The 22,973-nt window shown below is 41.3% G+C and overlaps 2 protein-coding genes across 3 annotated transcripts; one reads left to right on the top strand and one right to left on the bottom strand.

The window, feature by feature from the left end:
* Positions 1–3,902: 3,902 nt before the first annotated feature.
* LOC117443186 (inosine-uridine preferring nucleoside hydrolase) lies at positions 3,903–12,271 on the bottom strand. Of its 2 annotated transcripts, none has more exons than XM_034079137.2 (6): positions 12,220–12,271; positions 10,694–10,885; positions 7,833–8,015; positions 5,961–6,072; positions 5,746–5,882; positions 3,903–4,672 (listed from the first exon to the last, which is right to left on the bottom strand). In XM_034079137.2, exons 2-6 carry the CDS (start codon positions 10,877–10,879, stop codon positions 4,310–4,312), a joined length of 981 nt encoding a protein of 326 aa, XP_033935028.1. In that variant the 5' UTR covers positions 10,880–10,885; positions 12,220–12,271; the 3' UTR covers positions 3,903–4,309. The 2 variants fall into 2 exon arrangements, with proteins under 2 accessions (XP_033935028.1, XP_033935027.1); XM_034079136.2 differs by lacking the exon at positions 12,220–12,271 and adding an exon at positions 12,109–12,182.
* Positions 12,272–12,528: 257 nt separating this feature from the next.
* LOC117443190 (basic immunoglobulin-like variable motif-containing protein) lies at positions 12,529–22,297 on the top strand (the record flags this gene model as incomplete). Its single annotated transcript, XM_034079140.1, has 8 exons — positions 12,529–12,750; positions 13,352–13,894; positions 15,512–15,641; positions 17,506–17,601; positions 17,685–17,789; positions 19,848–19,942; positions 21,563–21,695; positions 22,214–22,297. Coding segments are annotated over exons 2-8 (1,139 nt in total), but the record flags the coding sequence as incomplete, so codon positions are not given.
* Positions 22,298–22,973: the final 676 nt, after the last annotated feature.

Below are 22,973 nucleotides of genomic sequence, written 5' to 3'. Positions count from 1 at the left end.
AACAACCCCAGAGCCACCACTTGAGCCAGGTAAACAAGGTATGTACATGTCAGTAAACTTACAAGTTATGCGAACATGTAAGCAAAGCATAAATTATAGCTACGTTGACGTTACTTTAAATCGCGGGGGTAAGCTAAACCGTTAGCAAGTAGCTTTAGCTAGCCAGATATATAATTTATATACACACTTTGTCATACAATCTAAATGTAATGTTTTTTTAGCGTTACCTGGTGATTTCAAAGAAAGCTCTCTGGGAAAGGTTGACTTACTGTTCGACATGAAGCTAGAAGCCACCTTACAGTACACAGTTGATCCTGAGTCCTGTCAGTTAAAGTGTTTCATAGTTAGCTTAGCTTAGCATCAAACTAGCACTGAAATATATGGATGTTATGTGACAGTATTTCTGAGAAAGAGTCAGCTGAAATGGTGGCATAGTTGCCACTGCTTTACGTGTCGACAGCATGTTTGCAGTGTTGCCAACTCCTTAGTAAGGAAAGTAGCTATTGGCTGTCCAAAAAGTCGCCAGAAGTCGCTAAATGACGTCATCGCCTAATTTGCATATCATGTAATGGCGGCTGTAGAAGAGAGCATGGTAGAGGGGAGTACAAAAAACGTTCCCAACCCTTCAAGGATCAAAACTTGAAACCACCGGAGTTAAATCCAGACGACAGTAGATCAGAAATGTCTCTATTCTGCAATGTAAAATTACTTTTTTGCTTTCCCGTCTTAAGCAGAACATAACTCGGAATGTATTATAGTGTGAAAGTGAATGAAGAAACATTTACATTTCACATTTAAATCCCGCTCAAACCCAGGACGGCTTGGCAGTTGGCGCATGCGCAATTCATTTGCAGTCTCGACGCGGGGGAGTGTGGTTGTCTCCTCTCTGCTCTGACTGCAGCAGCAGCTCTGCTGCGGCGAGGCAACTGTCAGTCTGAGCGCCTGTGAGTACTATGGGAGGGAGGCGGGGCTCACGGCAGCTCGTTAACTGCAGAACAATACGTGAGTCGCCAAACACCAGAAAAGTCGCTAATAACACCATTATAAATCGTTAGAATAGTCGTTAGTCGCTTTTGACACAAATAAGTCGCCGGAGGGTTTGGGAATCCGCCAAATTTAACGACAAAGTCGCCAAGTTGGCAACACTGCATGTTTGAACGTATTTGCAGCTGTAAATGTGGCAGTTTGGCCACTGACGTTGCCATAACAACACCTGAATTTAAATGTGCAACCTCTTTTTGTGACAGATTTTTGCATTCAATTATAATTATTCTGAATGATATTTCCTATTGACAGCTAGTTTCTATGTGAACATTATGAGATGGACAGTCAGCCAACAAGCTTTGTATACAAATATTTCAGATCAAAGCCAATCCAGTGGGGCTCCTGAAAGGGGGCAAGGGACACTATGCTCCCAAATATTAAGATTTGACCCCCATCTTAAAATGTATATGATCTGCATTGTCGGAGGCCTTTTTTCCTCATTATCATGTCAAATTGTACAGCTTTCTTTAGTTTTGAATGCAGAAAGATGACTATATTAGAGTATTAAGTGAAAATGACTATTAAAGTGTGATGTGAATATATTAAGTGAATTACTCAAACTGCATTTGTAGGAATGATTATGTCCTATTGGCAGATACCTACTCTAAAAGTGATATCTACAAGAGATGTACATTTAACTATTTTCAATTGGTTAGTATTACATTTTGTGACTGTGTGGTGAAACTCATTTTAATGAAGACACATGTGTGTATCTTGAAATTCATTTATTTGACAGAGCTGGAAACTGATTGACTTACATACTTGTTTGTGTTTACCTACACAGATGAGCCAAACAGAGTAGAGGATGAAGAAAGGGACACACAAGAAGGAGATACAACAGACAAGAACGACAATGGAGACAACAATGAACAGGAACACCAGAACAGACACGAGTCAATGGGTAACAGACTGATTTAGGGACTGCAGATACAGGGCCAAGGCAAGTGAGACACCACTGCTTTCCATCCAGCATGTTTGGCCAGCAAAAGAGATCATTTCAACGGCAAACAGCAAGAGATGAGGGATTATTATTTCCTCCTTCCATCCCTTGTTTCTGTTTAATCTGATTACTAACAACTTCTAATAATTTGACATAGTTTATGATTTAATTGGAAAATAAAGTGTTTTTAAATAATAAACCCGTTTCTGATTCTTTGATTTTTGTTGACATCTGGGTGTTGAGAGATGTATCCATATCTCTTGATGTTGCTCTCAACGTGCACAAGATTGATGCTTTTAACTTCATCATTTAAAAAAATCTTCCTGGGGGACCCCGGAGGAGGTGAGTTCCCTCAAAATAGCACTTTCTCTCTGCTTATGTAACTCCGGTGTAGTGTCCCCTCGGCAACAGATCACTCAGAGCTGGTGATTACTTTCCTGCATTTCAATGGACAGCATAAAAGGACACGTGATTAGCTATTGATGATCACGTTGATAAATCATATAAAACCAATCACACAAAAACATGTTGCTGTGACTGAGCATTAAACATTAAACTAAACAAACACAACAGTACGTTATTGTCCTTATAAAATAAAAACATACATTTTGTCCACCGAGATAATACAGGCACCTTACCCTCAAGAGATCCTCACGTGCTATGAGAATCTCCCACACTCCATTGCCGTAACAAAGCTAATGCAGACACACGTTTGTGACACCAGATGGCGCAATTGTGTATGTGCGTGTGGGGAGTCTTGCAGTAGAAAATGTGTCTGGCCTACATTACTCTCTTTATTTGCTGTAGTTTAGTAGATATCTACAAACAAAGAGTCGATATTTTTTATATTAAGACCATTTAGTGCTTCACATAATAAAATACACAACGGCTGTAGCCTTGTTTGTGTGTGTGTGTGTGTGTGTGTGTGTGTGTGTGTGTGTTGTACAGTGTGTAGGTGTGTGTTGTACAGTGCGTAGATGCGGCGGAAAGACGGGTCTCAGTTGGTTTGGTGTCCTCTGCTTACTTTTAATACAACTTTTGGCCCGTCATTTCAATTCCCCATTTCAGCGACCAGAGAGAGGCGTGGATATATCCAGTCTCTGATTGTGTTACGTTATTATGAGAGTGCTCTCATACTTTAAATTGTATATATTTATATAAATATATGTGTGTCCGCATCTGTAGCCTGGTATTGTCTCATTATACCGCACTCTCAATGAATTCAAAGTAAATATGTGGGGGAACAATGTTCAGCTGATCTAACAGAGATTATAAAATACAGCGCTATGACAAAACACTCGACAGCTGATGCAGCTGTTGCCACGTAATAATGAACGGATGTCGCTTTAATATGACCGCTCAGAGGAGAGGAGTTCTCATTTCTTTAAACGTCTGCTACTTCCCTAATTTAAGAATTGAGAAGCCTCTTTGGAGTTTAGGATGGCCGAAGACACTACACTACCCATAATGCCCAGCTATCGTTTAGGACTACAGTCCCCGTGATTAATCTTCAAGCTCTGGGATTGGATGTTGGAGTGGCAGTGCGCCAAGGTTAAACCGAGCGGCAAACAGCTGTTTGAAATGCCGTCTTCTGCCCCAAGCACCGCCACCCCTCAGCGCCCGCAAGTGCCAGAGGACCTCGGCCAAACAGAGCCTGCTTGTATATTTAAAAAAGTACCCAACTCACCTGTACTCATTTTGCAGCTCATGGTTTCAAAACAGAGATTGTCTGGAATATTCATGTAAAAAAGACGCCATCTTCTGCTATGCATGTAGACGGGATGCCATAGATACACTACACAGAATCACACTACACACCTACGCAATGATTACATTCAGGCAGACTGTAGAACACAACCTCTTTGGACAATTCATATACTTATTGAACACAAGATACAAAATGTAATACCTTGGAAAATGCAGTTTAATACTTTTTAATAGCCTTAATTTTCGTTAAATTGATTGATCAACTTTTAATACTTTTTAAGACCCCGCGGACACCCTGTCACTTTTTATTGATTAAAAAGCCTTTCTAGCTCAATTAGGATACATTTAAAATATTTTTTTGTATAAATATTTGACCCCAGGGACGTTTATATGTAGATTTGCAAGAAAACTTCATTTTTCTATCCACTTTCACCACGAACGATTCGATTCTTGATTAGAAATTGTCTATTTTCGACATAAATGATTAACAAAATACTGTTTTATATAAATCTGGGGGACATATTGAAGACTTGAGGAAGTGCATTTCCAGCCAAACTTAACATTTGTATCGGATATCCTTCATAACAATTTCCTTCAGGTTGTTTTCCCTCTTCATCATCACTTCTTCGGCTGCCTCAGAGACTGCAGGAGGAGCCGACTGAACTTCCTGACGTCACACTTAGTGAGCACGGTGACGCTGTGGCTCTTCTTCAGCTGATTGGTGCGATCCAGCGCCATCATGCCTCGACACAGCGCCCCCTGCAGCTCCACCCTGACGGGGCACTCGATGCTCTGCAGCACCACGTCGGGGTCGATGCAGGCCGCCATGGCGTACGCATCGTAGGAGACGTACCCCGGGCCGAAGTACACGTCCCTCTTGTTCTTCATCGCATCTTTGGAGTACGCCCGACACTTGGAGGTGATCGTCTTCATGAAGGCCGCAGCCGGAGCGTCCTGGTTGATCAGCTCCTCAAAGAACTCCTGAACAAATTAAATACATTCAATCAGTTAAAGTTTTTTAAATAACTGGCCCCAGCATGGCCGCCCCATTCTGTTACCGCCACTGCTGTGATGTATTCCGATTTATTATCTGCTTTTCAGGATGTGGAGGAAATTCTTCAGAGAAACTGATCAATGATTCATGGACGAATTTTGTCTTTCGTTATTTTTAAAGGTCACCTATCATGCTATTTGTAGGCAATAGCATAGGTCCCATTCTAGCCATGCCTCATATCCCTCTATTTCACTTCCTGTTTCAAAAGTGCTGATTTGGGGTATAAAGCTTTAAAACCGGCAGCTACTGTCTAAACTAAATGCTGCCGTGATGAAACTCCATATCATGGATTATCAAGGATCTGAAACAGTCTGGAGCTCAAAGGCTTTCTCTCTTGCCGGTTATACCACAAGGTGAGTTCCTTTCTACTTCCTGCTTCTTCACACACATGCTCTCCAGCACAGGTTAGCTCTGAGTGTTAGCGATGCTAATGTGAACACCGACCATATTACGTCCAAAACAGTCGGGCATTGTTTCTGATAGAAACGTTTCTGATTGGGCCGTGGGTCCACATTTCAGATATTACGTCATATCGGACGCTAATCTGGATCAGCTCCGTTGTTCCCCGTTTTTAGAGATTTGGGTACGGAGGAAAAGAGAGAGGGTTTTATTTTCTGACGGTGCGTGAGTTCCCCGACACACCGGGGACACATGTTGATGTATACAAGACATCACAAAGTACATTTTGCATGATAGGTCCCCTTTAAGTCTCAGTATTTAATCATTTTAGATATTTAATTTTACGTTAAATGTTTATATATTTAAGATGTATTTATTGATATAGTGTCTCGGTTAAGTGATGTAGGAACGGCCAAAATGTTTAAATATTTTACATACATTTTCATTTAGTTCTCATTTGTTTTTTAACCAAACAAAATGGTATCAGTGTGCTTTTATTCATTTGTTAAGGAGTTCCATTGATACTTTTTCACCGCTTATTGTCCTGTTTGCTTCAGTTTCATCCTAACGGACTCTGCTGAGGGTCTTCCCAACATCTCACCCAGGTCAGAGAGTTCCTGCAGGCGTATTCCCACGAGGCGATGTACGTGGTGCAGAGGAACTCCTCCAGAACAATATAGGCCGACTCTGGATCCATAGCAAAGTTAAACTCTGCACATAGCGTCAAGTTTCCTTTTCCTGCAGAGACGAACATGTGAGTTATACAAGCCCACGTATTTCATAATAAGAGCCTGTAATGTTCTGTGTGTGTTTTACCCTCCATGTTGCCTCCCATGATGAACAGGTCTTTGAGCTTTTGGGGGAAACTTGGGTCCAATCTGACGGCTAGAGCGAGGTTAGTGAGCGGGCCGAGAGCCACCAGGGAGATCTGAGGGGGAAGGATTTAGAGGTAACACACTTAGAAATAGTTAGCTGTAAAATAATGAATATCAAATTATGAAAAAGTAACCCGATTACTTTCCGCGACCTCAATATCAAATGTGAACCATCACAAGAAAAAAGAAATATCAATAAGATGTTTGTTATTTAAGTTTTATTATCTATATTAAGAAGAAACCAAGATATTTAGGATCAGAAAATAGATTTGAATTATAAGTAAACCTGCCTTTCATAAAGCATATTCAGGCAGTAGCCACACTAACAATGAAACACATGATACAACAGTTTAAAAAAGCAGATATCAAATCTGAGCTGACAGAAAATGCTCCGTTTTAGTTTAACAAACATAGTTCAGCTCACGCACACTATTTTATGAACATATAGGTTCACATGCTGAATTAAAAAACAGGACGAATGAACCAAAGAAAGTGAAAACCAACAGTTAATCCTTCAATGCTTTCTGTATCCTGGGGGAAACAGACATTTGACAGGCTGTGTCCAGGTGGAAAATGGGTCTGATAATAGTGTAATATGGGTATAATATGAGTGTAATACAAGTGTAATAATGTCTTACATTAACATGGCCTTAATTGGGGTGTATAACAGTGTAATATGAGTCTGATCACAGTGTAATATGGGTGTAACAGTAGTGTAATGTGGGTATAATACTAATACGAGTGTTATACAGGTGTATTAATGGTGTAACACAGACTTCATTGGGTGTAGAACAGTGTAATATAGGTGTAATAATGGTGTTAAATGGATTTAATTAGGGTGTATAATGTAATAGATATGACAAGTCATGGTTGTTGACCTTCCGGGTCTGTCCAGCAGAGGGCGCTTGTAGCTTGCCACGGGTGCATAATACATTGGACCTTGAAGCAAGCTAAAAACGTCTCTGTTTCCTTGTCTAATATTTCCCCCAAATTAAGTTCCGTGATAAATGTTATATATGGAGACTGTCTGTGTGTAATATTAATGTGAAAAGCACACTGTTGGCGTGATAGTTGTTAGAGGGTATTTTTGGAGGGTTTTTCTGGGTTCTGTAATTGTTGTAGCTGTGTATGCTAGCTATTCTAGCGCCGCTAGCTATGATGGTGCAGTTTAGCTCCAAGAAGGACATTGTGTGTGTTAAATTGGATATATGTTTGCAGTATGTGCATTGTTAGTAGTTGTTTTATGTTAAGAATCGATGTTTTGTATTATACAGAGTGCTATGTGTACCATGTTGTTGGTTGGCATAATACATTGGACCTTGAAGCAAGCTAAAAACGTCTCTGTTTCCTTGTCTAATATTTCCCCCAAATTAGGGGTTCAACATTAACAGTGTAATAATGGTGTAATATGGGTCTGATAACAGTAGTGTAATATGGGTATAATATGAGTGTTATACAGGTGTATTAATGGTGTAACATGGACTTCATTGAGGTGTAGAACAGTGTAATAATGATGTAATATGGGTCTGATAACAGTAGTGTAATGTGGGTGTTATAACTGTAATATTGGTGTATTCTAGAAAATAGCAATCAATTCATTTTCAGAAATATTTACATGCGATTGCCCATTTAAGGGTTGAAGCATTAGCCTACAGAACAGTACAGCTTGGAAGGAAGACATTACATCTGATCCTTTTACTATATGCTCTTTGTAGTTCTTTACCAACATTGTAATCCTGCTAGTAATCCCCAAACTGTCTTTCTACGTAATCCCGTTACTCCCAAAGCCTGCAAAAGAACGTGTTTTCCTCACCTGCTTCTGGTTCTCATTCACCAGTCGGATCATGGCGTTGACTGCATGCTCGCTCTGGATCTTCTCCTCCCAGCGAGGGTCTTTGTCTTTGATCACGTCTCCGAGTCCATCCGTCCCAAAGTGGTCACTGACGGGGTTAATGGCTCCGACCAGAGGACCTGAAGACCCTCGAAACACAGGAATCTGCAGGAGAACAGATGTTTCTTTTGAGTAAAAACCAACCTAACTTCCTGAAGATGGAAAGGATTAGGTTTTCTCTGAGTGGCTTCTCAAATTAATTTGCTAAAATATGGGGCCCTTTTTTCAAACTGGACGGGTTGTCTCGGGGAGGAGGTGCAGCCGTACTGACATTTATTGTTGTTTATTGACATTTTTGTTTTAGCTGACTGGTTTTCTATTTATTTAGTTGTTTGTTTGTCTGTTTGTGTTCTGTCTGGGAGGCAGGGGCGGACTGGGACTACAAATCAGCCCGGGACTCTCGACCGGCCCACTTCGGTACCGCCGGCCCACCGCGGTACCGCAAGTAAATTGTCGACCGGGTGGGGGGGTAGACAATTTACTAGCGGTAGACATTAAGGGTAAATAATGTCTACCGGGCCCGGAGCAGTCGTCCAAAAAAAAAAAATCGACTAATAATGAAGAAAATTAACACATTTGTTGCAATAGTAATGTATGCACTAACTACATTATTACTTGTACTACAATATTTTATGAACCCCCGGGAAGACTTTTTTTTTTTAATATTGAAGTTAAAAGCATCAATCTGGTGCACTTTGAGAGCAACATTAGGAGATCTGTGGATACCTCTCTCAACACCCAGATGAAACAGAACTGTAAGCAGATTTTCTTTTTCTTTATGGATATTTTACAAATCACTCCCCTTTCAAACTGTATTCTTGTTTATTAATAACAACTTTTTTGTACTGTCAGTATTTTATACCGGTTTTTCACCTGTTCTCTTATTTGTATAACTATAATGATTATATAAAGATGTGCCTTTACCTCACTGAGCTGAGGTTATCAGAGCCTCTCAGTCTTTCAGCCGCGGCCGTTTACACAGTAAATTCCAATGTTAATAAAAGCACACAGAAGCTGTGTACGTTTTTTGGGAGTTTGATTTATTTTAAATGAATACAAATACAAAATTAAAACCTATAATTGCACACTAAAACCATTATTTCAAAAAATAACAATTTCACATAAACCGTTTTTACTGGGACTGGGGCAGTTCAACTTGATTGGGGGGGGGGGGGTGCCATAGTTTATGGGCGCTGTACGCAATATATGCGTAGTTCTGTTAGTATAAGATAATAAGATGTACTTTGTTGATCCAAAATCGGGAAATTGTGTTGTTATGAAATTAAAAAAAAAAAAAAAAAAATCATTTCTAACTTTTTCTGTTTCTTTTTTTTCCGGCGCCCCCTATGGGTTGATGATCCCTTAGCATTCGCCTATACTGCCGAGGGCCGGCCCTGCCTCCTGGGCAATGTTGCTCCACTAAGTTGTAATGGTCCACTGATAACGCAAATATGGAATCATATAAAAATATATACACTTTTGAAATAGTGACACGCCAAAGCAAACTTTCTTTTTTTTATATATAAGTATTAAACCTTTTCCTTTTAAATTATTGTTTCAATCTGGACACACATAACAATTGAGACTATGACACCCCTCTGTTTCAGCCCTGTTTCCAAAGTGCTGATTCTCTGTCTGTTACTTTAGATGAAAATAAGGAGCCCCTCCCCACGCCCCTCTGAGAGACATTTGGTTACAAAGAACTCAAAGGAGCTCTAGAGGAGATTCAGGTGATAAGGGGGGGGGGGGGGGGTACCTTGGTTGCTGATTGGCTAACGGTTACACAAGCCAACACATCGTTATGACATCATAAAGTGGCCAAAATCTGATCAGCTCATTTTCAGACAGTTTTTTATAGAAATGGATCAAAAAGAGAGAGAATCTTTGTTCCTGAAACTTTCAGAGTCTCTTTCCACAGAGGGGACACATGTTGATGTAGAGGAGACATGAAGAAGAGGGGACACATGTTGATGTAGAAGAGACGTGAAGAAGAGGGGACACATGTTGATGTAGAAGAGACATGAAGAAGAGGGGACACATGTTGATGTAGAAGAGACATGAAGAAGAGGGGACACATGTTGATGTAGAAGAGACATGAAGAAGAGGGGACACATGTTGATGTAGAAGAGACATGAAGAAGAGGGGACACTTTTTGATGTGGAAGAGACATGGAGAAGAGGGGACACATGTTGATGTGGAAGAGACATGGAGAAGAGGGGACACATGTTGATGTAGAAGAGACATGAAGAAGAGGGGACACATGTTGATGTAGAAGAGACACGAAGAAGAGGGGACACATGTTGATGTAGAAGAGACACGAAGAAGAGGGGACACGTGTTGATGTAGAAGAGACATGAAGAAGAGGGGACACATGTTGATGTAGAAGAGACATGGAGAAGAGGGGACACATGTTGATGTAGAAGAGACATGAAGAAGAGGGGACACATGTTGATGTAGAAGAGACATGAAGAAGAGGGGACACATGTTGATGTAGAAGAGACACGAAGAAGAGGGGACACATGTTGATGTAGAAGAGACACGAAGAAGAGGGGACACGTGTTGATGTAGAAGAGACATGAAGAAGAGGGGACACATGTTGATGTAGAAGAGACATGAAGAAGAGGGGACACATGTTGATGTAGAAGAGACACGAAGAAGAGGGGACACATGTTGATGTAGAAGAGACACAAAGAAGAGGGGACACGTGTTGATGTAGAAGAGACATGAAGAAAAGGATTTTGCATAATAGGTGACTCTTAAATGGTTTATCTGAGTGAACTCACCCCCTGGCGCTGGCAGACGTCGAGCACCATCAGGACGTTTTGACACACGTGATCCACGGCGGCGTTCCCGAACACGCAGGTGAGCGCCAGGACGTCGATGTTCGGAGCGGCGAGCGCCATCATGAGGGCCTGGGCATCGTCGATCCCACAGTCCGTGTCGATGATCACCTGCTTCCTGTCCGCCATGGTGTCCTGGAAACAAACATAATACATCTGATGAAATCACAGCATTGGCGGTACTAGATTGGATCAGGGGGCCATTTGGGACAAAAGAGACAAAGACAGTCTTGAAGATTTCAATGTTTTGTTGGGTATAAAGCCATAGCGCACAAAATAAACAAAAACACGATTGGTATTTGTTTCAGTTACAAAGTTTGTGTTAGTATTAATGCTGTCAAAATTATCGCGTTAACGGCGGTAATTAATTTTTTTAATTAATTGCGTTAAAACTATTTAACGCATTTAACGCATGCGCAGAATGGCCCGCCCCATACATCCCAGCAGTGGCAGGGCTGGGGTAGGCTACAGCCATACCAAGAAATGGCTTAGCACCACCATGAAAAATGATGTTAAAGTAAGCAAAATAAAGTCCGCCAACTCGCGCGGAGTAAATTGCACAGCAGTTAGTAAGGGTGTGACTAAAGACCGGAAGGCGCCGGAGGGGCGAGGGCCCTTTCCAAATCAGTGTTTTGGGAATAGGTCAATATGACAAAACACAATGAAACACCTAAGCTTATATATCATCAATTGACGATACCAAGAGGCTAAGTATATATTGTTTAACAAGAATATATATCTTGCGTGCAAAATCTTGACAAATAAAGATATTATTGAGTATTTCGAGTATTATTGAGAGAAGCTGTGAATTCTCTCACTTTGGGAGCACTTACACACACACACACACCAAACTTTCCAGTGTAATTCCTATTTATATTCTTATGCTTTGTTCTCGGGCTTTGTTCACACAGCTTTTACAGCCTGATTTATAGAGAGTTTTGTTGCTAAAAAACAAGTTCTTAAAACTTAATTTGGGGCGTGGCTCTATCCAATGTTGACATTTCTGCTCAGGAAATGTATGCAAACCAGGGCATATTTAATAAGAAAAGGCATATAACACATATGATTTCAGAACACTTGTAATACTAAAAACAATTGTGTTGATGTCAGTAATCACCTGGGAAGTTGTATGGTGATATCTATTAGTAATTAGTTTTACACTTCTTACTGTAACTTCTCTCCTTAACTCTACAGGTGGTAAAAGCTTTGAAAACATGCAGGAAACATACATATTATAGTGAGATATGTCTTCTATAACTAACCTACCAACAACTTCCTTCAGTGCATTCATAGAAACATCTGTGCAGATTTGTGTAACTTCGCTTCTGGATTAATACACAAACCACATTTTCATTTACCAAGTAGTCAGGAAGTGTGTGTTCTAGTAAAGCTGGCATGCGACTTAGTATTACAAAAGTAAAAGAAGTTATTGTAAAAGTATTGTCTTTTTAAAAGATTTTCAGACTTACCTTCAGTCTGTAAAATGAGGTTTACAGAGACACTGAAAAGCGCTCCTGTGATTGGTTTAAACTGTTGGATCATTACATGTTTCACAAACACGAGATGTAGCCAGCCTTCATAAAAGTGACAACATGGATATTAAAGATATATTTCTTGTTATAGAATAATACACACAAATCAGTAAGTTACTACAGTTCCGATTGTGTATGACTACATATTTTACTTATTTTTTTAAACGTTGTTATCCATCTTTAACTATTTCTGAACACCCCTGTGTCCTCTCAGAATGGTGCAGTCCTGTAAAGCTGCACCGGAAGCAGAGGTTTTGTCTCAGCATGGAGGCCGTGTCGGATTTGTTATTATCGTTTCGTGTTTATCTTGTGTTAAGCTAATGTGCACCTGTAGTTAAGGATGTGTGGGGGACATGTTAAAGATTTAAACCTCAGTTTGTGCCTAAAACAAAAGGAGATGTGAGGATAGATAGTGATGAAATAGCAGCTGGGCGTGTTTACAGTACAGCTGTCTGTGTTAATGCTCAGGTGAGTTACTGTCTATCTGCAGGAGGATGAATGATAGTTATTAGAGGGTAAAGGTTGTGTTTGAGGATGCTGTGTAATGTGGCTGTGGGTTATTGCATGCTGCTTTATTTGGGCAAGTACAAGATGTGCTTCTGAATCAAATTAGACAAAATACTATATTCTTTATTAGACAGTAAAGAATTTGACCCAACAACACCGTTATTTTTACTATTCTTTTTGTTGTTGCTTGGGCAGAATATGAGACATGCAAAATGCTTTACTTAGAAGCAAGATACACTGACTATAAGCCTCTATTTGTTGTTTATTTTTATGTCAATTTGTGGTCATTGTATGTCTTGTTTTAATTGTGTTGAGTCTTTGTTGTCATTTTGTGTATTATTTAGCTAATTTTGTGTCTCTTGGTTGTCATTTGTTTATCTTTGGGGTCAATTCGGGTATTTTTGTAGTTTTTTTGTCCGTGGCTGTTTTGCCACTTTTCATAGTTTTTGGTTCTCTTTGCATCTGATCATGTTATGTTCCTTTCCTTCTCATTATTTAGTTATTTAGTATTATTACTATTATCTTCCTTCGTGTTTCTAACACCTTATCTTCTCATCCCCAGAAAACCCATCCATCCCTTCTCCATCACCAATCACCCGTGGCGTTTCGATGCCTAACGCCCCAGAAGGTCAGGGGTCAAACCTCCCCGGGCCCTCGGACCCCCCCTCTGTGCGTCAGAGGCCCCTGGACACAGAGGACGAGGAGAACCGCAGCCTGATGATGGCAAGGGAAGCTGCGAGAGTTCGGAGAGCCTCCAGCGCCGAAATCCACTGGACCTGCCCCGTCACTCACTCCAGGGAGAAGTTCTACACCGTGTGCTCCGACTACGCTCTGCTGAACCAGGCGCCGTCCGTGTACCGGCCCGTGGACATCTCCAACACCTCCATCTCCAACACCTCCAACACCTCCAACATCTCCAACGTCTCCACCTCCAACCTGCAGGACGGGAAGCCCAAACCTGAGGAGCAGTTCAGCGCCGGCCCCTCGGATGCTGCGGGGTCCGATGGAGACGGAGACATGGTGGAAGTGTTGTCCAAACCTATCCTGGCCTGGGAGATAGACACCACGGACTTCAACGCTGTGCTCACTAGAAAAATACGAACAAGTAAGTAGCGTGTTGGTAAAGAGTGTGTTTGTGGAGGTTGACTTTGAAGTCGGCATCTTCCTGGTTCCCTCGGAAAAAGCGAATGGGATTTTATATCGCACAAAATAAGATCTGTGGCGATCAAAGGTTTACGACGAGACTTTCACATTCTGTTTAGCGGGATAATCTCCACATATCAACACCACACTTATATTGAAGGCGTCAATGCAACTGGCAGAAGTAAAACAACTATAGTAAGGGTACAAAGGAACTGCATGACGTTTAGATTAGACACTTACGGCCCGTCCACACGACAGCGTCGGAGGCGTCGACAACTCCAATCTGCCCATTCACTTTCAATGGGGTGACGTCACGTTGCCTTGCTTTTTCGCCGAACTGAATTGTGGGTAGCAGAGCGGTCCGTCTCCGCCGTCTCCGGAGTAGCCAGCGCCAGCCAATCAAATCCCGTTTCGCAAAATCTGACAGCTGAAGCCGTAGCCAATCAAACCGCGTCTAAGCTGGGAGAGATATCCCGCCGTTCATTTCTATATTTCAAAAAAAGTCGGAGGAGAAACTAACTATCGCCGTAGCGAATCACCCGGTTTTGTATGACCAGACCCTCTTCACCTCCCGGGATACAAACCGGAGGAACCAGGCATGGAGGGAGGTGGCAGAGACAGTGGGGGAAACTGGTAGGTTTTCGCCTGTTTGGGGAGTTTATATATATATATTTATATATATGTTGCTCGCATAAAATCCCCGGGGTTTTTGCTGTGTATGTCGGGGGCGGGAGATTCATGTGATTGGTTGTTGGCCGTGTTGCTTGGATAAAATCCCCAAGCTCCAGACACGCCCAGCTCCAAGCTTTTTTTGAAGCTGTAGTGTGGACGCTCCGTTATACCTCATTCACACCAACGCAACTCCGGTTCAAGCTCCGTGCTAGAGCTTTTCAGGTTCAGAACCGGTTCTTCGGTTTAGCTCCGGCTCTTTTCACACCGCCCAGAGTCCGACTGGTGCTGCGTCATCGTTTGCGTCATGACGTAACCGTTTGCGTGCCTGCTTCATAAAGCCAAACCGCCCCTCACAGCTGACACCGACGTCAACAACAATGGCCGATTGTGCTCCAGCTTCCTCTGCACCTCTTCGGAAGACCAGATTCCCAGTAGGTAGCTGGTCTCTTCAGTGGACCACTGCTGCTGGTTAAGTTTCTCCATCGTTGTGTACAAGCTGGATAAAACGCCGGCTTCTTGTTGTTGTTCAGGAGTTGATCTGCCTCTGCCCCCGCCTCGACGTAAGCGTGACGTATGCGGTGCTTTTGCTCTGGCCGGACAATTTTTTGGTGCTTGAAATGAACCGGATTCCGGTGTGAACAGGAAAACCCGGTGCTTTTCAAGCTCCAGCTCCGAACCGGCCCCGAAACACCGTTGGTGTGAATGAGGTATCGGAAGGTTGTAGTTATATTCAGAACTGACTGAAAAATAGAAAATTATATTTATATATCATTTATTTAGTGCATTGTTTTTATAATGTTGCCATCAGCTAAAGATGCCTCACCTGCTCGAGGTATCAGGATATTAAATAATGTGTCTGTTCTTTAACTGTTGAACATTGACTGAGTCTCCTTTAACTATTGTTCAGGTAACGTGAAGAAGAGCAGCTCAAAGAAGATGAAGTCCTCAGACAGACAGAGCAGGAACCTGCAGGACGTCGCTCCTCACGCCTCGCAGGAGGACATCAAGCAGAGGAAAGTGCTCGACCTCAGGAGATGGTAAACTTATAATAATTTACTTTGAGAGAGGCTGCAAAAACATGCAACCAAGACACGTCTCAGGATCAACTTTCAAGGTTCTTTATTTGTCAAACGAACAAAGCTACAGTGTAGTTATGTCGATGAAAGTCTTGTGTCGCAGGCTTCTCCGACAGAGCAACACAAAACACAGATACACAGACACATATAGTGCAAGTAAATACAAGAAGAAAAATCGTGCAATAAGAGTCGATATGCAAGTCATTGAAATATGATATATCAGGTAAATAGATGAATGTGTTTTAAGTAGCGGATGAATGTTGTGGATGCTTTAGACGGCAGCAGACAGGACAGTGTGTGGCTGGGGGGATGGGGGTCTTTTGTAATCCGGAGGGCTTTCTTCCTGAGCCGCTGGGAGTAGAGGTCCTCCATGGATGGCAGCTCCGTCCTGCTGATGTTCTGTGCAGCTTTCACCACCCTCTGTGAAGCCTTACGATTGAGGGCGGAGCAGCTGCCGTACAGGCCGTGATGCAGCCAGTCAGGATCCTCTCTATGGAGCACCTGTAGAGTCCATGTCAGGTCCTCAGGGATGAGTCCATGTCAGGTCCTCAGTGATGAGTCCATGTCAGGTCCTCAGGGATGAGTCCATGTCAGGTCCTCAGTGATGAGTCCATGTCAGGTCCTCAGGGATGAGTCCATGTCAGGTCCTCAGTGATGAGTCCATGTCAGGTCCTCAGGGATGAGTCCATGTCAGGTCCTCAGGGATGAGTCCATGTCAGGTCCTCAGGGATGAGTCCATGTCAGGTCCTCAGGGATGAGTCCATGTCAGGTCCTCAGTGATGAGTCCATGTCAGGTCCTCAGGGATGAGTCCATGTCAGGTCCTCAGTGATGAGTCCATGTCAGGTCCTCAGGGATGAGTCCATGTCAGGTCCTCAGGGATGAGTCCATGTCAGGTCCTCAGGGATGAGTCCATGTCAGGTCCTCAGGGATGAGTCCATGTCAGGTCCTCAGTGATGAGTCCATGTCAGGTCCTCAGGGATGAGTCCATGTCAGGTCCTCAGTGAAGAGTCCATGTCAGGTCCTCAGTGAAGAGTCCATGTCAGGTCCTCAGTGATGAGTCCATGTCAGGTCCTCAGTGAAGAGTCCATGTCAGGTCCTCAGTGATGAGTCCATGTCAGGTCCTCAGTGAAGAGTCCATGTCAGGTCCTCAGTGATGAGTCCATGTCAGGTCCTCAGTGAAGAGTCCATGTCAGGTCCTCAGTGAAGAGTCCATGTCAGGTCCTCAGCGATGAGTCCATGTCAGGTCCTCAGTGAAGAGTCCATGTCAGGTCCTCAGTGATGAGTCCATGTCAGGTCCTCAGTGAAGAGTCCATGTCAGGTCCTCAGTGATGAGTCCATGTCAGGTCCTCAGTGAAGAGTCCATGTCAGGTCCTCAGCGATGAGTCCATGTCAGGTCCTCAGTGAAGAGTCCATGTCAGGTCCTCAGTGAAGAGTCCATGTCAGGTCCTCAGCGATGTGGACACAGAGGAACCTGAAGCTGCTGACTCTCTCCACTCTCTTTCATATCTTGTTAAGGTATTAAAACACCACATCGTCCCAAATAATACTGTTTCTTTTTCTTATGTTAAGATGAAGCAGTTTATAGACTTTGACTAATTAACAGCAGTTATGCGTGGTGCTTTAAACGTCAACTTTAAAATGGCATGTTAACGTGTGAAAATTGTAGTTGTAATACATAGAGGTTTGGTTGAGGAGTTTAACAAAACATCTAATTATTCATTTTGTCAAAGCAGGAAAAGTTGACCTGTTGTATACACAGTATCTACAAATGTGTGTTAAAAATACAAAACATTTATTATTGTTTCTCGTGTGTCTGATTTGCAGGTATTGCATCAGCCGGCCTCAGTACAAGACTTCCTGCGGCATCTCCTCTCTCATCTCCGTCTGGAACTTCCTGTACAGCACTCTGGGGGCAGGGAGGTGAGTAACGTCTCTCACGCTTCACCTAAAAAACCCACATCTGCTCCAACAATAACATTTATTGTTGTTATTTGCTTTGCCAGTTTACCCCCCCTCTCTCAGGAGGAGGCTCTGCATATCCTGGGTTTCCAGCCGCCTTTTGAAGAAATCAAGTTCGGTCCGTTCACTGGAAACGCCACGCTAATGAGGTACGAGGCTCAGTTGGGAGACACACCTACTTTAAAACTTTAGAAAAGCAATAAATATAAGTTATTAAAGGGCATAGCTGCATATGGTACATCATAGCGGTGTTTTAAGAACGTCTGCACAGCTGCACGTCAATAGAGTGGCGAAGTCACGCCCATCTACTTCCGGTCCATGGGACCTAATTTCGGAAAAATTATGCATTGAAGTCATAGATTGAAGTCAATGAAGAGAGACAACGTATCTTTCGATCCCGTTTGAATTGTGCCATGAATTACACATATGATGTTTGTCAATCTTAAAAAATCATTTCCAAGTCAAAAAAGTCTCAGTTTGTCGTAAAACTGTTGAAATATAAGACGATGACAAATACGCAACTAGGAAGACTACAAATCCCAGAGTCGCGTAAGTGATGTCATAACTGTTTTCCTCCACTCAGAGATAGCTAAGATCAGCGCCATATAGATATACTCTATCTATATGGCGCTGGCTACGATAAGATAACTTTAACAAGATGCCTGTGTGCTTAGTACCAGGTTGTTATCATGCCAGCAATGGGTCTTGCTCGTTCTTTCGCTTCCCGTCTGATGAAAGGACCAGGAGTGGCTGGATCAAGTTATCTACCTAGCTAGTAGCTAGCACGTTAGTTAGCATTACAGCCTTGTCATTTGTATTAGCCTTAACATGAAGTAACATTAAGTAACCCAACATGTTAAACAGGAAGAGTAGTAGTCATATTTCGTGAACCCTTTGAAGAGTACTGTCACCGGTGTGATCATTCTATAATACACCATTTAAGCCCGGGGGAGAAATGCTAACGCTAGCATCTGCGGTTTTTTCTACTTCACGCTATCCGCACAAATGGTTAACATTAAAAAGACCAGGCAGTTCAGAGAGAATCAAAGGAAGGCAGGCAGCTCTGCATGACATTCTTCTGGACGTGTTTCCTTGTGGTGATAGTGAGGGTAGTCGATCGTTTTGTTGACAAGGCAGTAGTGACGGCCATCTTGGTGACGTGTGTTGTTTGTTCTGCTAGACCAGGGGTGTCAAACTCAATTTCATTCCGGGCCACATCAGCATTATGGTTGCACTCAAAGGGCCGGTTGTAACTTGAATTATATATAAATATACATATGTAAATATATAATATAATAATATATTAAATAATGTATTATATTACATTGTTGGTCCTGCATTGGATTATTATCAGTTCTGGTAATATCTTCCTAAATTACTACGTCAGAAAGCAGAAGTCTAGGGAAAATCATTGAAAGCAAATATTCAACAATTACACCTCTTGTATTGTATATTATATTCTTTGCAAGCTCTTGCGGGCCACATAAAATGAGGTCGCGGGCCGGATTTGGCCCCCGGGCCTTGAGTTTGACACCCCTGTGCTAGACCATGTGCTAAACCGGAGATGTAGTTCATTCAGCGTTTCACACAAACAAATGTGTAACTTCACAGTTTTACGACACATTTTTATTTGTTTGACTTTATCTTTTAAATGGACAAACATCATGTGTGTAATTCGTGGCACAATTCAAACGTGATCGAAAGATAATCTTTCTCTCTCCATTGACTTCAATACATAATTTTTCCGAAATAAGGTCCCATAGAGGTCCACCGGAAAGGGAGGGACTTCGCCTCTCTATGGGAATATTCATTTTCATTAGCCATGTTAACCACTTAATAGTAATACTATAACAAAATGTACGACCAGAGCGAAAAACGTTTTTTGTTGTTTTTCAAAATATCACAAACGTTTTTTATTTGATGCAGTTCCTATTAACACTGTTTTCAGGTGTTATTCTGAAACAAATATTATTCTGATCTAGTCCTTGACATGGTTAATTAAAATAGTTGTGCAAAAAAATGTTATGTAAAACTCCCACAAAACTAACTTGTTCAAGTTTTTCTTATATTGTGATTATGATCTATTCAAGTACTCAGAAAGCTCCTTAACACGGAACATTTCACGCATGTTTGAAGTGCATTTCTTAAATAATAACTTGTTTTTATGGAGGTGATGTCTGCGGCTCAGTAATGATGTTTTCCTGCAGGTGGTTCAGACAGATTAATGATCATTTCCGAGTGCGCGGCTGCTCCTACATCCTGTACAAACCATACGGGAAACACAAGACAGCAGGAGAGACGGGTGAGTTAGATGGAGAGATAGATAGATGGATGGATGGATGGATAGATGGATGGAGAGATGGATGGATGGATAGATAGATAGATAGATAGATAGATAGATAGATGGATGGATGGATAGATAGATGGATGGATAGATAGATGGATGGAGAGATAGATGGATGGATAGATAGATGGATAGATACATGGATGGATAGATAGATAGATGGATGGATAGATGGATGGATGGATAGATGGATGGATAGATAGATGGATGGATGGATAGATGGATAGATGGATGGATAGATAGATGGATGGATGGATGGATAGATAGATAGATAGATGGATCGATAGATAGTTGGATGGATGGATAGATGGATGGATGGATAGATGGATGGATAGATAGATGGATGGATGGATAGATAGATAGATGGATCGATAGATAGTTGGATGGATGGATAGATGGATGGATGGATAGATGGATGGATAGATAGATGGATGGATGGATAGATGGATAGATGGATGGATAGATAGATGGATAGATGGATAGATAGATGGATAGATAGATGGATGGATAGATAGATAGATAGATAGATAGATGGATGGATAGATAGATGGATGGAGAGATAGATGGATGGATAGATAGATGGATAGATAGATGGATGGATAGATAGATAGATGGATGGATAGATGGATGGATGGATAGATAGATAGATAGATAGATAGATGGATCGATAGATAGTTGGATGGATGGATAGATGGATGGATGGATAGATGGATGGATAGATAGATGGATGGATGGATGGATAGATAGATAGATAGATGGATGGATGGATAGATAGATGGATGGATAGATAGATGGATGGATGGATAGATGGATGGATAGATGGATGGGTAGATAGATGGATGGATAGATAGATAGATGGATGGATGGATGGGTAGATAGATGGATGGATAGATAGATAGATAGATAGATAGATAGATAGATAGATGGATGGGTGGATGGATGGATGGATAGATAGATAGATATCAAACAGAAAAGTCAAAAGTCACTATTGTATGCTTAAGTGATTAGTGGAAATACTGAAAGGACCTTAAGTGGTGACCTTCTGACTACAGATGGTGTCCAAAACTAGCGAGCCACATGAATGTCTGGGAGCAAATTCATTTGATATGCTACACAAATACGGCCATGATCTGTTGAATATTCAGAATATTGAGTTGCAGATTAGAATTTTCCAAAGGGGGGTTCCTTCAGCATGAAACACTTGAAATAACTAAAGGATAAGTTAGAAGTAGAAAGAAAGTGAGGTCAAAGAAAACCATTTCTGCTCAAAAGTTAGCAATGATTGAGTCAGACCTAAACATCTCAGAGGTGTGTATCTCGCTCTGCTCTGTCACTTTAATTCATGTTTTATTATCCTTGAGAAAGGAGTGTTTTTAAATGCCATTTATAATATGTTTCTTAATTCTCTGAATGTCTTTCCTTTTTATAAAGCACTTTGAATTGCCTTGTGTTGAAAGGTGCTATATAAATAAAATTGCCTTGCCTTCAATATTCTGGATAATTAAAATAAAAAGTCAAAAATACAACATACAGCATGTTCTCCAATAAAGAGATTAAAGTATTGAAATGGTGTTTCAGCTGAAGGAGCGCTGATGAAGCTGACTCAGGGACTAAAGGATGAAGCCATGGCGTACATCTATCACTGCCAGAACCACTACTTCTGTCCCGTGGGCTTCGAGGCGACGCCGCTCAGAGCTGCCAAGGCGTACAGGTAACATCACTGCAGGTTAACTTGATATTTCATTAAGGATTCACCTGATGATTCATTTATAAAGGCCGTGTCTACAAGCATTCATTTGACTTTTTTGTATCTGTGTAAAGCGTCTTTGAGCACTTTTAAAAACACTTAAATAAAATGTATTATTATTATTTATGTTTGTATTATTCAGATTTCTGTGGATATTTTTCTCTACATTTTTGCCTTTTTTCAAAATTTGTATAATTTGTAAAGGATTTCTTTTTTAGTATTGGTGCATAGATACACATATTAATAATAAATGCAAATAACAATTAATTTATAATAATAAGACAAAAATAATAAATGAAAATGTGTACAAGAAATACATATACTTAAAAATACTAATTAACATGTTGTTTGAGCCCTTAAGAGTTTACCGTAGTAACTGACCAGCGTCGTGTGTTTTCTCCGAACACCAGCTTTGGTTAAATGCAGAGACTCATATTTTTACTTTATTCCTCCATTTCCATTTCTATGTTTTGTTAACGAAGAGGTCCTCTCCCCATGAATGAGATGGAGCACTGGATCCTGATTGGTGAGCCCAGCAGGAAACACCCGGCGATCCACTGTAAAAAGTAAGACCCTCCCATTTTTTCAGGTAGAAGAAGTACTGAGATCTTGTACTTGAGTAAAAGTAGAAGTACTCAGATCTTGTACTTGAGTAAAAGTAGAAGTACTCAGGTATTGTACTTGAGTAAAAGTAGAAGTACTCAGGTATTGTACTTGAGTAAAAGTGGAAGTACTAAGATCTTGTACTTCAGTAAAAGTAGAAGTACTCAGATCATGTCCTTGAGTAAAAGTAGAAGTACTCAGATCTTGTACTTGAGTAAAAGTAGAAGTAATCAGATCTTGAGTAAAAGTAGAAGTACTCAGATATTGTACTTGAGTAAAAGTAGAAGTACTCAGGTATTGTACTTGAGTAAAAGTGGAAGTACTAAGATCTTGTACTTCAGTAAAAGTAGAAGTACTCAGATCATGTCCTTGAGTAAAAGTAGAAGTACTCAGATCTTGTACTTGAGTAAAAGTAGAAGTACTCAGATCTTGAGTAAAAGTAGAAGTACTCAGATATTGTACTTGAGTAAAAGTAGAAATACTCAGGTATTGTACTTTAGTAAAAGTGGAAGTACTAAGATCTTGTACTTCAGTCAAAGTAGAAGTACTCAGATCATGTCCTTGAGTAAAAGTAGAAGTACTCAGATCTTGTACTTGAGTAAAAGTAGAAGTACTCAGATCTTGAGTAAAAGTAGAAGT

Source organism: Pseudochaenichthys georgianus, unplaced genomic scaffold (assembly GCF_902827115.2).
Source record: "Pseudochaenichthys georgianus unplaced genomic scaffold, fPseGeo1.2 scaffold_552_arrow_ctg1, whole genome shotgun sequence".
Lineage (NCBI taxonomy): Eukaryota > Metazoa > Chordata > Actinopteri > Perciformes > Channichthyidae > Pseudochaenichthys > Pseudochaenichthys georgianus.
The sequence above is the reverse complement of the archived record's forward strand: the minus strand, read 5'-3'. Positions and strand labels throughout refer to the sequence as shown.

Bases quoted from the DNA above. Each gene is read 5' to 3' on its own strand.
- LOC117443186 (XM_034079136.2), bottom strand. From the start codon at position 12,147: ATGCCAGCTTTACTAGAACACACACTTCCTGACTACTTG. The intron at 8,016-10,693 runs GTGAGTTCACTC...GTTCTCCTGCAG, and splicing joins ACGTCTGCCAGCGCCAGGGG to ATTCCTGTGTTTCGAGGGTC. The intron at 6,073-7,832 runs GTGAGGAAAACA...CTTCCCCCTCAG, and splicing joins TGAATGAGAACCAGAAGCAG to ATCTCCCTGGTGGCTCTCGG.